Below are 17,320 nucleotides of genomic sequence, written 5' to 3'. Positions count from 1 at the left end.
AAGAGCAGGCAGTGGTCCCACGGACCCCTGCCTGCCGTGAAAAAATGAAAATAAAGCTTAGCATTTTTTGTTTGTAAATGCATCCCATGTTTCTTTAAGGAAAACGGGCTGCATTTAAAAAAAAAAGATTGCTTTATTTAAAAGCAATCACAGACACTGTGGTCTACTGATCCCAGCAGGCCACCATCCCTGTAATTTCAGCAATTCCCAATGGGTCACAAACTGTGTCCTACTTCATTAATATTCATGAGGTAGGTCTATTTGCAACCCATTAGGAATCGCAAAATGGGTTAAAGACACATTTGTACATTGGTGTTGGCGATTACCAAATAGTGAATTGCAAAACGTAACTATTTGGTAATCGCAAACGATTATCTTTGTACGTGTAGCCCTTAACCTTATTAAAGGGCCCCATGAACAAAGGCCTTTTGTGGTCGCATACAGGCTGATTCACTTAATCGACCAATTAGTAATTGCAAAAAGGCTTTTTCACATGTACAAAGCCCTATTTGCTGTTCGTTAACCTATTACTGAATCGCAAATTGGGTTTGCGAATCAGTATCAGGACTGGGCATATTCAGGGCATCCCTTCCCAATATCAAATCGCAGTTGCATGTGTGAATGTTTTGTGACCGAAATGCAAAACATTCCAATTTACCACCTAATTCAAGGAGGTAGCAACCCATTTGCAAATGGGACGAGGTTCCCCAAGAACCCCTTCCCCAATGTGAATGTTTGTTAGAGGAGGAGGAAGCAGTGATCTCAGGCAGTAGTCCCATGGGCCCATGCCTACTTTTAAAAGATGAAAAGAAAACTTTTCATTTTTTATTTTGAACACATCCAGTTTAAGGAAAATGGGCTGCATTAAAAAAAAAGCTTGCTTTATTTAAAAGCAATCACAAACATGGTGGTCTGCTGACCCCAGCAGGCCACCATGCTTGTGATTTTAGCAATTTCCAATGGGTCACAAACCGCAAACTACCTCATTAATATTCATGAGGTAGGTTTATTTGCAACCCACTGGGAATTGATAAATGTGTCAAAGACAAATTTGTACATTGGTGTTTGCAATTGCCAAAGAGTGAATTGCAAAATGTCGCTATTTGGTCCGTAATATCTAGCGCTCTGTGAATTTGCATGTGCCTATGATGCTTCTTTTCCAGACCTGAAAAAGAGGTTTAAGAATCAGGCCCTAGAAGAGGAGAAGCATAAGGGTAATTGTAAAGAAAATTGCCTTAACTGACTGCGTATTTATTATTGTTAGTTAACACACTTACTTAGGTTTTATATTTGTAGATGCGAGATGTTATTGGAGCAGCAACAGCTGGGCAGAACTACTACCGTGCCTGTTTGGATGACACTGTTGGCTACATGAATACATACAAGATCCCTAAAGTCGTTCAGAACCGAATTCGCTCTTGGTATGAATTCACATGGGAATCTCAAGGGATGTTAGGTAGGCAAATATATGTCTAACATGTACAAACATACATTTGAAATCAATGCTGAGCTTGTCCAAATGCCACTAGAGAACCAAAAAGGTTAACATCTGTATAACTTGACATTAAATTAAGGTGTATTTACAACGTGCATAAATTGCATAAGTCTATACATTTTGGTGTTCTGCTCTTTGATTAGGAGTAAACTGTAATGGGACGAAGTAGTTATCTTGCTTGCTAAATGCCGATGGATGTGATATTTTTACTGAACACGCCCAACATACTGACCTATTATTTTTCCCTCATGCCTTTTTCTTCTGGTAGAAGATGACTTTATATCTCAACATAAGTGCTGTAATCAGCATCAAACAGTGTTTGCCCCCTTGATTTAGAAAAGACGAAATATATTGTTCAAGCTACCTGGATTTTCGATCATGCCATTTAATGGTTATAAAAGTTATGTAGGAGTGTGAAACACTGCTGTTTTTTTTTTTTATAAATGTATCCTATGTGTTTTTTACTTTGTAATAATTATACTTAAGATATTTAAAAGTTACAACAGTTAGGAACACCTTTCTAAACCTTATAATTAGATTTTTAAGAATTTGTTTAAACCAATGTGACTGTTATTGTGTGGGTCTCTAGTTTGTTGCTTTGCAAGTTTACTGAACTGTTACATTTTCTGTGACTTCCACTACCTATTTCAATCCTGACAAAATTCTACAAGTTCATGCTTAAACCACTGTTATACTTATCGGAAAGATAGAGACTGCCAGAACTTGGTAGAGGACAGGCTTTGTTCCTTTGAGAATAGCACAGATTTAGGGAGCTGATCTAAAGTTCGCAGAAACAGTACTCCGTATCTAGAGCTATCCACCACCCAAGCGGACATCACTTATTAATGGCTGGAAACGCCATCGCGGCAGTTCCAGTCAATGCATTGAAAGTGTGTCATGTGACTCCATTAATAAGATGGTGCCATACAGCCCACTTTCAAAAAACATTTTTTATATTCAAAAACAAAATCCCAAGCCAGGATAAAATAAAAAATGCAATTACCCCCTTGCCAGGAGAATAACTAAAATCCTTTTACTTTAACTTGACACTACGATTTGGACGGCAATGTGTGAAAGTACAAACTGGCTATTTTTTTGCCTACTCTAAATAGGGTAGGTGGACAAATGACCTAACCTCTGATGGTCCTTACTCTGTCAGGCTTTAAATTAATTGAAATGCAATTCTCCACAATTTACTGTGAATCAAGATAACAGTACCTTAATAGGCAGTAGACACCAAGATTTATATCAACACTACATTACTGAAATATCTGATACTTTGGCCAATCTTTGAACAACAACAACGGTAATAAGAGACATTGGCAATATTTTTCCATGAAGTAAAACATCCCTTTTTTTGGTCCTGGCCTCACATTATGGCTCTCCAGTTCATATTGGAGAGGAAGCAGGTTCAAATTAGTAAGTGGTGATTTGATTTTGCCAAGATGGACTAACTTGGAAATCCAGATCCAACGGGAGTGATGAGAGCTTCTGCACCTCTCCAAACTCACACCAAACTAGCAACAATATGTAGGATGGAAATACGCTTGGAGAAAGGGGAATGGCTGGCACAAGAGATAGACCCTGGATACTGTAACACTGAATGGTCTCGCAGCTGGGCTTGGTCTGCATTGCAGGAGCATTGCTATCTACAGATAAGAGAAGCATCTGATATAGGCTAACTTCTAATTTATAATACTAGCAGCCCGTCCCGACGTTGTCCGGGAGCAACTAGGCTTCAGGGACCCCGCCCGCCCCGGCGTTGTCCGTGGGTCCCCTGGAGCCTTCCTCCATATATTGCAGTATTATATCTCTATGTTTACTTTGTATGCTTTTGTAACCTGCACACGTACGTTTTTCCTCCTGTAATGCACCGTTTGGATCACTTTTTTAATGCTCCGTTTCCTTCCTCTTGCTACCTGCACACGTCACATTTTCCTCCTATACCTCTATGTTTACTTTCTACGCTTTTGTAACCTGCACACGTAACTTTTTCCTCCTGTAATGCACCGTTTGGCTTACTTTTGTAATGCTCCGTTTGCTTCCTCTTGCTCACGATGTACGCTTTTGTAACCTGCACACGTAATTTTTTCCTCCTGTAATGCACCGTTTGGCTCTCTTTTGTAATGCTCCGTTTGCTTCCTCTTGCTCACGATTTTCATTTTTGCTTCATTTTTCCGCCGCTCACCGCTCCTAAATCTATACTACTATTATAAAGGAAGAACTTTGAGGCTTTGAGGCGGGTAAACTCGGGAACCACAGCGCCAATCCACAACCCGATACATCGTTGGAAACCTCAGGGTGTGGAGATGGACATAGGCTATATAAAGTAAAAAAATACGTTATATTTAAAAAATTTACATTATAAAAAAAGTAGTCCCCTCGAAGTATCGCCGGCCGCGACCTGCATGCTGACGTTAGTAGCACAGGGAGGAGCGGCGTCCAGGAGCGGCGGACATGGTACGGGGGAGGAGCGGTGACGAGCGGTGGGCTGAGGAGCGGCGGCTGAGGTAAGGCAGCGGGGGTCGGGGCACGCGGGGGGACGGGGTGATGTAAGGCTCCAAACAACCACGATCACGCTCATTAGTTTTACCTCAAACACAGCTCAGGAAGTTGAACTGCAGAGTGCCAGCGTTTCACCGTTTCAGCTTTAAGGGTTTAGGTTGACACGCGGGCATTATGTTACCATGCTGGAATCTTGGCACGCCGAGCTCCGTCAAGGGTAAACCCCGGTCAAAGAGACCCCACAGGTGAAAGTGATCCGTCAACCTCGGAGCCGTGTTTAAATGTGCCTTCTTTTCGTGGTACTTTTCATGTGGATGGGGAAAGCAAACAGCCCGAAGCGCACTGCTCTGACTATCATATGTCACCTTTTTAAGGCTCTGGGGGACAATGTCGGTGCAGGCGGGGGTCGGGGCAGGCGGGGGACAGGGCGGGCGGGGACGGGGAAAGCAAGCAGCCCGAAGGAAAACTAGGAAATCTGGTTCGGTTTATCCCCACTCTAAACACATGGAAATGGTAATTTCCAGGCGAAGGCTGGAGTTATAGCTGCAATACAGTGAGACGGTTTTACATTATAGTGCACTGCTGTGACTATCATATGTCGCCTTTTTAAGGCTCCGGGTGACAATGTCGGGTCAGGCGGGGGACGGGGCGGGCGGGGGCCCAAAATGCTGGACAATGTCAGGGCAGGCCGGGGTCGGGGAAGCCTGATTGCTCCCGGACAAGGTCGGGACGGGCTGCTAGTAAATAAAAACATAAATAACCTACCTCATCCGCCGCTCACCGCTCCTCCCCGCCTGTCCGCTGCTCCTCACCGCCTGTCTGCCGCTCCTCACCACCTGTCCGCCGCTCCTCACCGCTCCTCCTCGCGCCATGCCCGCCGGTCCTCCTCGCGCTCCTGGACGCCGCTCCTCCCCGCGCTCCTCACGCACAGCACGCACATCGTGGCCGGCGCTTCTTCCAAGGGACTACTTTTTTTTAGGTACATTTTTTAAATAACGTATATTTATTACGTTTATATAGTCTATGTCCATCTGCACACCCTGATGATTACAACAATGTATCGGGTGTGTGGATTGGTGCTGTGGTTCCCGAGTTTACCCGCCTCAAAGGTTCAAAGTTCTTCCTTTATAATAGTAGTATAGATAAAAGGTGACACTCTCTGTATTTCCAACTCTCTATTATGGAATGAAACTCAACATTTCTCCAAAAATATTAGATGATAACCTTCCGTGGCTTATATAACTTTCAATTTAACAGGTTGATAACTGTAAATGTCCAGCAATCACAAACTTGCTCTAATTGATATTTTAACACCATACTTATTTTTCAAACAATGACAAGTATTTATGAACGGGTTTCCACTCACTTCTCTTGTACAAACAATGAGTTATCTGTCGTAATGGCTGACTCCTTGAGGAAATAAACAAATTGCAAAACAGAGTTTGTAATCCTGAGGGATGACTCCTTGTGAAAGCTAAGAAAGTGCAAAAACAGAATTAATTTCTAATGGATGACTCCTTGAAAAAAGAGCAAGCCAATATCCTTATGCAAATGTACAGTGAGCATACTTTTCTGGTGCCAAAGATGAATTTTACCGACTTATCCGAGTAACGTTTCAAAGGTTCCAAATGTAAACAAGAAGTTCAACGTATTGCGATTTCCTAGCAAGGTCGCTATTGAACTTAAGTAATTTTGACTCGAGGTATTCAAGAGAATCACCAGTGTAAGCGATTATTTTGACAGTCGTGTAGCACCATGCAATCCTTCTTGCCGATAATCCTCTGTTCAGCATAGAGAGTTCTTCTGTTGTGTATCATGTAAATGAAAATGTAGAGGACGCACGACTACCCGGAGGCCTCTCGGCGCTTGTACGAATACCACTTAGGAACCCTTTCTGGCCTTTCCCTGTGAAGTGCCCACTCCTGGGCACCCCCAAGGTGAAGCCAGGCATCCTAGCGTTGTTGGGGGCCGTTGTGGAGATTAAGCAAGCCATTGGCAAGAGTTGCAGAGTGGGACTCATGATTAGAATAGGCACTGAGGCGAGAATGATCAGGTCCGAGGAAATTGAGCCCAAGACCCGCCGAGGCGGGAATTGAACCCTGGTCCCAGGCCAGACTTCTGCATCAGGGTCTGCAGCTCTAACCATTGAGACACACTTCTCCATCATCTCATAGCCAAGGACAAGGTGATAGCAAATTGCAGGGCAGTCTTCTTCCTGGACTCAGGAGTGGTCAGGGACTGGGTTGAGTGATGTGTTTCAACTAATGCTAAGTGAAGTACTTACTCACAGCTCTCATGGAAGGCAGAGTGAGATACATTAATGATTAATGGCCGACCAAGCAACAGACTAAAAAAAGAGATCAGGTGGTTGCCAGGATTCACACAATGTGTCGTTCTGATGCCCCTATTTTCAAAAGTGATTTGGCCTCTTCACATCGGACAGTTTATTAATGCTCAGGTGCAGATGTGCTCAGACTGTCAGTCACCCCCATGGCTAAACATGTTTTTCCATAATGAGAGGGAGCTGGGACTGGTGCTGGGGATGAGAGGTGTGGGAAGCTGTGACCACGTCCAGCCCCTGAATTGATGGATTCAGTATTACTTCACATTTGAGTAAGTCAGGAATTGACACATATTTGAAGCAACCCAGTCAGGGGGAGGAATGTGACACCTTACAATTTAACACTCCATTTCTTTTTCACGTTGTAACTTTTTCTTTAGTTGTGATCTTTTGTACAGCTCTTGTGAGTAAGCTGCCACTTCCACATTTGGACTTGGTTGGACTGTGTAAAAATGGGGTGTGCTTAGTTAACTGTTAGTATTTAGTGAAAGAGTGGAATATTAGCCCTTGGCGTGCATTCTAGGGAGCTTTGTTCAGGTTTGTACTGCCCCTCTTGTGTCATTAACCCATCAGTACACTGGTTCTCAAGATTCCTAACTGACCACATTTATGCTTTCTTATTCTCACTTGCATGGTGGGGAACCCAGTCCATGATGCACCCTAACATCCTCTTTCGTACCCAACCTTGGGAGACAATTATCTGCCTGTCCAGTATTCTTATTCATCACTGTGTGATGGGTTGCAGGCCTGTAGCTTATTAGATTCAGACAAGGGAGATGTCGGGTGTAGCCTACTCACATGTGACAACACAAAATGTATTGAAGCCTTATTACAAATTTCTTTTTTTACACAGAATGTCAGGGGGTGGTATGGCTGATGAAAAGCCATATGTTTTTTGCATACTAAACTGCAGCTATTTTCATTTGCTACATGAACCTAACTTATTCAGGGTTGATTGGGAAAGTCTTCAAAGAAGATGGGCTAACCAATTGCTTTATAACTAGTATTCCTCCTTTGCCAGGGAATTATATTTTGGATTTGAACAAAGTTTCAATTAAGAACACATCTGTGCAGGTGGGGAGGAGGTAATTCACGACTGAGGTGTCCACTACAGGGTGAAACCCTGCACATTGTCAGCATATATACCCTTAATGTGTTGCATGTAGAATTCCTGCATCAAGAGATTGGCAGACACAGGGGGTAGTGTGTGCTCACTTGAACTGTGGGGATGTGACTTCAACTGTGTTGTAGTATCAGCACTTGAGCAATCTTACCATCCTTTGATCCCGATTTGTAATAAACAGCCACACTGGTCTTTTGGAACTGACTAGCACAATGGGAACTTCATTTCATTTTCTGCAGCACTTATCCCAAAAACTCTCCAAAAACAATAGTTCATACATGGCAAACTGGTTTTGAGGCCCTCCTTTTCTTGTACATCCTCTGGGGATTGTTTCATCTATAATTCGAAGAATTCTCTCTCTGTATTATCTGTCATAAGCATCTTGTATAGCTGATTTTCCTATATATCTTACCCAAATGTTAACACTAATTACTGATAATATGTTGGGACCTTTTCACGAATTTGAAACATGTTTTTTACCCTGTAGATACACTAGGTTCACAATTCTGTCCTGATGAAGATCTCAAACTGTTGAGATCGAAATGCCGTCGACCCTTCTACAACAAAACTCCTTAAAATTTTTGAACTTAATTTAAAAGAAGTTTTTGTTTTTGTTGTCAATGCTATGTATGTTTTTACAATTTTTCTTCTCTCACCGCATCACATTTTTTTTCACTCAGCTGTGAGCACAGGATCTACAATCTGCATGTAATTATATAGTGAATATTTTTAATAAATGAACTGCTTTTCAATGTTCACCTGTGTCCCATCCTATAGATAGTTTCTTCAAAACTAACTTGTGTCAAAGAAGTACTGAATGATTAAAAAATGACCCCTCTTTGAAAAGATTTAAAATATTTATCTTTACCTGGACTAGTTGGCCTTGTATGAACCATTGTTTTTCACAAACATTATCTGAAACCCCAGGTTCTATTGATAGGGGTCCCTTTGTTATGTAATACATATGTTTGTTTTATTTTTATTTATTTTTATTTATTTCTTTTATTACGGCCAATTGGCCATAAAAGACACACATATATACATACATAAAACAAAAGATCATGTCAATATACATACATCCGTTCATTTAAAACAACAAATACAAAATGAAAGGCAGAATTAATTTACACAAGTCACTTAAAAACATCATTCATTTAGCACTAGTGGTAAATTTATAAAAAAGTCCTACTTAAAGCATCTGACCCATTTTTCTTCGAACAATATGCACTGAATAAAGGAACCTACTGATACTGAATACAATAAACTGGGCAGTATTAGTTTTTAAAATCCTATATGCTGTTAGACAAGATCTAGTCCCTAGGAGTGCACACATGGGTTTAAGCCATCTTTCCCGAACTTTCAAATACGCTTTACATACAAACAACATGTGGACCTCGTTCTCTGTACACAAAGCTGAGCACATAGGGCATCTCCCACTTATACTATTCAGACGTTCCGTTTTTTTCTTTGACCAACGTTCTATGTTAGAGTTCAACATAAGATTCCCATACCTGAATTTCAGGTAGAGAGTCTTAGCAACAGGGGGCTCAATTTCGTCCAAAAACGATTCAAAACAGGGTTCATCTTTAAAGGATAAGAAATCTTGAGTTAGGGTACCAATTCTGCTTTCATGAGCACACCTATTGTTCATAAAAGACCAGTAGGCTCTTTTTACCATGGATTTAGCAAACGGTGGTAGATTCTCTGGGTTTTAGAAAAACAACAAAAGTGAGCAAAACTGTGTCGGACCACAGCTCACTGCTAATTAAGTTAGTGGGGGTTGGTCTTTCACTTGTATCCTGACGTGGCACATCAAGAGAACTGTGTTGTAAGATGCAGCCAGTAAGGAAACAGAGATCAAAGACTTTGTGTGAATACTGGCTCCTTGGACACAGCGGAATTGAATTGATAGCGTTTAGGCGGTGGCGCATGGAACACGTTGAAGGTGGGTCTCTGGTGCCCACAGCATACTACTCACAGAACTGACTGTATTAAAGATGCAATTTCAGGTGCGCCTCAGACCATGCTCTTGATGCATAGCTCCTGGCAGACAACCAAGCATACTGTTATACAGAGCACCTGCAGTGCTGGTGTGCTGCTAGACAATGCTTGCAAAATAAAGAAGTGTGGGAAATCCTTTCTTGGTTGTTACACAGTGAGGCTGCCAGGAGTGAGTTCATGATATTGATGGCTGATGACGGTTCCTAGTTTGCTCACAGGATAATGTTAAAGGGGTGTTTTACAATTACTTTGCTCTGACAAATACTCATACCCCACATCTACACCAGGGCAAGGTGATTGCACCAAATTCTGGCCTCAAAGGTAACTGCTTGTTACATTAATGAAGGCATGGTTGATCAAAGCCTCCATCGAGTTGCTGGGTTGAGGGAAGATCCAGGTGGAGTTTAGTGATGCTTGTCTAGGGTTCTACAGTTAACTGAGTATGCCTGCAAGGAACAGAGGCTTCCACCATTCATGATGGGAGCAATAGAGGTAGTGGTCCCTTAGCCTAATAAGTATGGATCCACTTAACAGTTCCTCAAACCACTGTGTTCTCAGAAAGCTGATGTGGTTTATATTATTGACTGTTGTGATGCCTCTAGGCCATCCTGACCAGAAGGTGTTATCCCAGGTAAAAACACATCCTCTCCTCAAGCTAAGGGATAAGGAACTGCTAACTGATGACCCACTGTCATTGGTTGCCTCCCTGGTCATGGAAAATGCATTTAACAAACTGGGCTGAAATTAACTATAGATGTTTTTAATTAATTGAATGTTGACCCAAAACTGGGAGGCTACATATACCTGTAACAGGTAGCTGATCTCAGACTGGTGCCAGTTAGATTGGGGTAAGTTGTCCTTGTTCCTCCTGCAGATTAAAACCAAGGCTTTTATTCTTCTGGTATGTGCCTTTGATGCACCATTTGCCAACTAGTCTGGGTACCTCTTTGAACAGGAGGAAGTAGACTCTGTCACCTCTCTTTATCTCAAATTGTACATAGATTGTTGAACATAATTTAATTCATATGAGATGAAGTTGGGCTGTCTAAAGAGAGAGAAGATATGTGCCAAGTGGAAGCCAGATGTATGTAGGTCATGGTGTTCAAGAGAGCATAGAGGCATAGGTATCCATGTTGTTGTTACGCTAGATTAAGGGCCTTATTTATGAGGCCCTTACACCGCTGTTCCGTCACTTTTTGAGATGCTGCGGTGGCATAAAAAATGTGCCACACTGTGCCATATTCACAAATGGGTCCCTTTGTAAAACCCACCACTACATTATATCAGCGACCGGTATAATGTATGCAGGGTGGGAGTTACGGCGCAGAAAAGGCTCGTAGAAAGATTGCAGTGAAATCTATGAGTTTCAATGCAACACTTCTACGGCTTCACTGCATCAAATCCTTACACCAGCTTGAAGCAGTCGTAAGGGGTGACGCAGGCCTTTTCACTTGAGTCTTGCCCTATGTAAAATGACACATTGCTGGAGTTGCGTTTGTTTCCAGACACACTCAAGCAATGAGCCATTTTTGCCCTGACAGATACGGCAGGATTCCTGCGGTATCTGTCATTCCTTGCAAAATGGAGCACCGTACAGTAAATATGGCGCATCCATGGTGTTGCAAGGAAGGCGCACTGAAAAGTGCTTCATCACTGTTTTACCGCAACAATGCAACACTTTTCATAAATTAGCCATTCTGGAATAATTCTGCAAGTGTTCTAATGCCCATTGTAGATAATTGTTAAATGGCATTTGGCTCATAGGATAATGCTCATATGATAATGGCAGGATAGGGTTGTTACGTATTAGGAGGTACGGGGAGAATAAATGTCCTGTAGCCATGAGTTGAGCCAAGGAAGGACATGCGTGAGATGTTCTGGTGGCTGTGTAAGCGTCGAAAATGTAATCAAAGGCTAAGTGGTAAAAAGCAGTGATTTTAGATCAGGTGTATTTGGGTTTGTCGGATATAGCTTAGCCCCTGCTACTACCTGGTGGTAAATGCTTGCGTGTTTTTAGTACCTAGTAGTCAAAGGAACATGGAAGTTAGTACTTTGTATGGATTGAAAGTTAATTTCCAGGAAGTCCGACCTACTTCCTCTATCCAGGATGGTTTCTTCTACAATGAGGCTCCTGATTCCAGCTATCTTGATAGTGCTTAGCTTTTGCACCACATGCAAATCTCTGAAACTTCCCTGTCCTATTAACCTGGAAACCATCTACTGCTGTCAAAGACTAAGGCTCCTTATGCATAATAGAATCATCTAAGTTCCATGCATCTCTGCCATCTGTCGAATCCCAAAATGTTAGACTTTCTATTTCTGGACAAAAGTCTATGTTCTCCCATATGGGGGTAAAAGTCAAGAGGAAGAAGTTTAACATAACCATGTAACTTCCCAGTGGTCAATATAGGACTGGGTCTTTACATATATGCATGGGTCAAAAACCACTATCATCCAAGAACGTGACACTGATCAACACTGTTCCATTTTGTTCTAGTCAGATTCCATCCACATATGTCTCTTGAGATTTGGAACACACAGCAATGCCCGCAATATATAGCTAATTTATACCTTTTGAACTAGGTTTGCCTTCTATTTTTCCCTTATGAAGCCATTCATTTTATTCTGCAATGTAACCAAGACTATGTCCAGTACTGATACTAACAGAAACTGGTGAAGGTACAAGATGTTATGGACCAAATTAAATTTGAGACTGGCATTTTGCTAATACTTGTCATTGCCTTTTGATAATTATCTTTACATGAGATGTTTAATTTACTAACACAACAAAGTAATGGGAAGTCTCCCGTACCTCAAGGGAGTACGTCCACCCTGGATAGTAGAACTGTCACAAAAAAGTACCCCAATTGACCAACTTATGGTCAGTGGTGTTGGCTAGCTCACTTAACGTGAGAAGCACTAAAAGATTCGGGGGAAGATGGAGGGGTGTGAAAAAAGGGGGGTAAGAGTAAGGGGGCCTCTCTAGTGAAAGGTAGTACCTAACTCAACCATGAATGTGGGGGAGCAACACTTGTTTGTTTTAATTACCCTCACACATCCTAGTGGTGTCATGCTTCATCATCGGGTCACCCCGACTCCGAAAAGTCGGGGTGGGCTCTAAGAGCTCCCAACACTATAGTTGAGCCCACCCGACCTTTAGGAGTCAGGGTGACCCGATGATGAAGCATGACACCACTAGGGTGGTTGTTTATGGCCAGGAGCGGGCACCTTCCTGCACATAAACAATCAATAATGGTGATTTGCTCTTTCTTTGTGTGCTGCAAAAAGCGAAGAGAAATGAATAATCTCTCCTTGTATCATCAGTCTAAGACCAGGTATTCCCTAGCATTCATTTTTGACCTGGCCTCGACCTTATACATCTGGTGCAACGTCCACAGTAACACCCATTGCACACCCCTTTGCGGCAGAGAAGGGGCATATTTACAAGGTGGCGTAGCTTTGTAAGTATGAAAAATGGTGATATGCCATCAAAAGGTTAACAAAAGTGATTGTGGCGATAGGGGCTTGTAAATATGCCCCACGATTTCTATGGGAGTGATCTCTCCCTCAGGTACTGATCCTCTAGGTGGGCACTTGCAATAGGAGGAAGAAGTAGCGGGGGCACATCTGGTGGCCCGATTTTTGTTGGAACTTCTTGCCTTGTGGCAGGAGTGGTCCTCACTTAGGGGTATATTTACAAGCCCCTATTGCTACAGGAACATCACTTTTAAACGGAAAAATCTAAATTGCTTGAAGATGATCTCACAATTGCAGCAACTAACCTTAAGACATTGCCTCCACCTAGTAACGAGACCAATATCTCCCCAGAGAGGCTCCAAACTAAAAATAAGGCAAAATGGGACACGTTTGATCTATACGACCAGGAAAAGATCGCCAGAACGCTGGCGGAACTTAAACCGAATAACCACTTTCAAGACCCTTTACCAGGAAAGTGTGTAAGAGAAATCAGCCACACTCTAGTTCCAATCTGGACCGAGATAATAAACACCTCACTGGCACAAGGAACTCTCCCGGACTGTCTAAAAACAGGGCAGGTGATGCCCATCCTCAAAAAACCGACAGCTGATGCTACAGACCCGAACAACTATCGGCCAGTGACCAACATCCCTCTACTGGCTAAACTCATTGAGAAATGCGTGCAGGGCCAACTAAGTCAACACATCGCTAAATTCTCGCTTCTGGATGATTGCCAATCAGGTTTCAGAACAGGGCACAGTACTGAAACTGCGATCCTGCACATTGTCGATGACGCCCTACAAGCCCTAGACCGAAATCAATCTTGCCTACTGATCCTCCTAGACCTATCATCAGCATTTGATACGGTAAAGCACGAAGTGCTAATGACCAGACTACATGACAGGATGGGTCTGTCTGGAAACGTGCTGAAATGGTTCAATTCTTTCCTACAGAACAGGTCTCAGCGATTCCTGGTTAACCAAGCAATCTCTTCCCCGAGCCCCAACGCAGTCGGGGTCCCACAAGGCTCAACGCTATCACCAGATCTATTCAACTTATATGTAGAACCTCTCACGGAGATCCTTCAGAAATCTCAGGTATCCTATCATATGTATGCGGACGACACGCAATTATACATAAAGATCGCCTCCCTTGAGGACATTGACTTAATGAACAAGACACTAAAGAGTGCTTTGCGATGGCTAACAATGAACCATCTGAAACTAAACGCCCAGAAAACAGAATTCCTACTAATCTCACCAACAAGGAGCCAATCTGAAGTTAAAGAGTGGACTAAATTGGTGACAGCGCTAAACTGCACCCCGACCCTAGTTAACTCAGCCAAATCACTAGGAATTACACTAGATAAGAACCTCAACATGAAAAACCATATTAACTCGTTGGCCAAGAGCGCCCGCTTCCACTTGAATTACTTAAGAAAACTGAAACCCTTTATCTCTGAGACAGATCTAAAACTGGCTATCCAATCACTAGTCATCTCGAGGATCGAATACGGCTGCACCACATTAGCGGGCCTGCCAAAATCATCCACAGCACCACTAAAAGCCTGCCTCAACGCAGCGGTGAGACTCATTACGGGAACGAAGAAATTCGATCACATATCTCCTCACCTGAAAGCACTAAACTGGCTACCTTACGAGGCTAGAATTCAAATGAAGATGGCCTGTATTACGCATAAAGCGGTACACTACAACACGCCTAGATACCTAGCCAAGAAACTTAAGCTCTCAGGAGGTAACAGAACAACTAGAAGCGCAAAAGATTTGCTATTACGACCAGCCTTTTTCCACAAGAGAAAGACCTACAACCGAGCATTCTCCGGAGCTGCCCCCAGAATCTGGAATTCACTCCCTCCAAACATCAGGAAGATTCAAAATACAGCAACATTCAAACGAGAACTGAAGAGCCACTTGATGAGTAAATACCCTACTTAGAGAAACCTACCGATCACTGGGATGATCAATTTAGCTAACTAAGGGACGCCCTCTTCATGGAAAATTGGAAGATCATCATCGGATAATGTAATGATGCCGTGCGCAAGCCGAGACTTGACACATTGCTGCTACCTCATATATGTGGGAACTTTAACTATATCTCACAGTCATACTATAGAACTTCTTTCTCACTTGATTTATTTATCCATATATGTGGAACCTTTAACTATATGTCACAATCATACTATATATCTTCTACCGCACCTGATTTATTTATACTTACTATCCTTGATATGCACTGGGACGCCTCATAACCCTACCTCAACGAGCATGGTTGGTTACTATGACACAAGCCAAGCCTTGCTCGACATTTAATGCTAATTGCACAGTCATTTTGAATATATATATTTAATCTCGTCCATACAGTATATTGCTTTCTACCTCATTATTCTCTTGTTGTCAGTACTGCTTTTATAATGTCTATATGTAATTCTTTCCTTGTTAAGCGCTCTGATACCCACGGGTCTTGTTCGCGCTATACAAAACACTATAAATAAATAAATAAATAAATAAATAAAGACATTCCGGTGGCGATAGGGGCTTCGCCTTAAATACAAGGCAGCATTAAGTCTCTTAACATGGCTTAACGCCACCTTGCAAATAAGTCACCCTTTCATGCTAAACTTATCATGAAAGGGGTGGGCAATGGGTGTTATGGTGGGCGTTCTGACGCAACACCCATTGATTTTTACGCTGCCTCATATTTACAAGGGTGGCATAAATATGGGGCAGCGCCAAAATGAAGACCCGGGAAAACCTGGCCTTAACATGGCGAAACGCTGTATTTTTAAAAATTTCTCCTCATTTGCAAAACACCATAATTGACTGTTTATGTGCAGGAAGATATCCCTTCCTGCACATAAACAATCGTCCCTTCCTGCACATAAACAATCATTAAAAGAAATTGTGATTTGCAACTTCTATGTGTGCTGCACAATGCAGCACATATGGGAGTTTCACATCACGATTCTTGATTGCTTATGTGCATGAAGGTGCACCTTCCTGTACATAAATATTAATTTCCCTAAGGCAGGCACCCTAGCACTATGGTGCAAGGGTGTCTGCGTTGGCACTAGGCAGCTAAATTTAGCACCAGCGCAGGGAGAAAAGCAGGGTTGCACTGTATTATTGGTAATATGAGGCATCCCTGCATTTCTAAAGTATTGCTAATATCAGAAAAGAGCTGGCTCTAATCAGTAAGGCTGAGCACTTATAACAATATAACAAGAAGATATGCCTAAACTGATACAATTGTCAAACCAATAAATGACTCAAACGGAAGAACAACTAATCTCCACCGGAGATTTGCTACTTAATAGCTATTTATTCATTTTAAATATAAAAAATGCAATACATGAATTCTTGGCAAATTACATATATTAAATAAAGATGAATTGGACACAACACAATAGAAGCTAATACATACACATTTACACTAGTCAGACATATCACAGTCATTCAATTCACATGCATACACTCATACAAGACCCGACACACCCTAAAGTAACAGATGTGCCAGTGTGAAGAGGTGAGACAAAAGTAGGATTGCTCTGTAAATCAAACAAATGTTACAAAAAGATATTTTTCAAAGAAACAGTACACTCTGATAATTTAGTTTCAATAATAATTGTCAACACAAATTTCATCGGCAATGTGTAAAATAAAACTCGAGTGCAGTATCACTCAACACTTGGGTTTATATTAGAGCAACTCCTTACACAGAGATTAGTGGAGATTAGTTGTTCTTCCGTTTGAGTCATTTATTGGTTTGACAATTGTATCAGTTTAGGCATATCTTCTTGTTATATTGTCTAAAGTGTTGCAGCATGTGTTAGCTATTTTGGAGCTAATCCGCGCTCCGCCATTTTTGTTGTAGATATGCCCCTTAGTTTTCCATCCTAGGAGTGAGTGTGTGACCAGGCCCACTTTTCATTAGGCCATGAGGCAGCTATTACTGTCCAACATGGGGTCTCTCAGGGTGTCAAGGAAATGGGAGCAGAGGCGAGGGCACCCTGAGAGGCACAGGCTGATCAGCATTGAGTACTCTGCTGCTTCCTGTCTTCCTGGATGGCACCATTTCATTTTGTTAAGTCTCGCTTACCTTTCCTGCCTCTGTTGTGTTCCCTAGTATGACCTCCCCCTCTGCCCTTAAACCTATCCTAGTGTGCCAATATTCTTAGGAGGAGTTAGGGGGAGTTTGACCCCCCCAGGGATCTACAAGTGCATAATTTTGGGAGGATCACCAAGTACTCCTTCAGTCTGATTGCAATGATGGGCAGGAACTTTGGCCCACAACCAAGAGCACCATGCTGAATTCTCCATTTAGATTAGGGGATTGCCTTTCACTGTCTATGACTTTGGGC

The 17,320-nt window shown here is 42.3% G+C and overlaps 1 protein-coding gene across 1 annotated transcript in view; it reads left to right on the top strand.

Annotated features, from left to right (window-relative positions):
• The window catches only part of CNGB3 (cyclic nucleotide gated channel subunit beta 3), a 673,231-nt gene that overhangs the window by 436,222 nt on the left and 219,689 nt on the right, over window positions 1–17,320 (top strand). The window contains exon 10 of the mRNA XM_086918038.1: window positions 1,297–1,456. Coding sequence (XP_086774164.1) covers window positions 1,297–1,456 — 160 coding nt within the window. The remainder of the gene's footprint in view (window positions 1–1,296; window positions 1,457–17,320) is intronic.

The sequence above is a fragment of the Lissotriton vulgaris genome, chromosome 4_1 (assembly GCF_964263255.1).
Source record: "Lissotriton vulgaris chromosome 4_1, aLisVul1.2, whole genome shotgun sequence".
Classification (NCBI taxonomy): Eukaryota; Metazoa; Chordata; class Amphibia; order Caudata; family Salamandridae; genus Lissotriton; species Lissotriton vulgaris.
The sequence above is the reverse complement of the archived record's forward strand: the minus strand, read 5'-3'. Positions and strand labels throughout refer to the sequence as shown.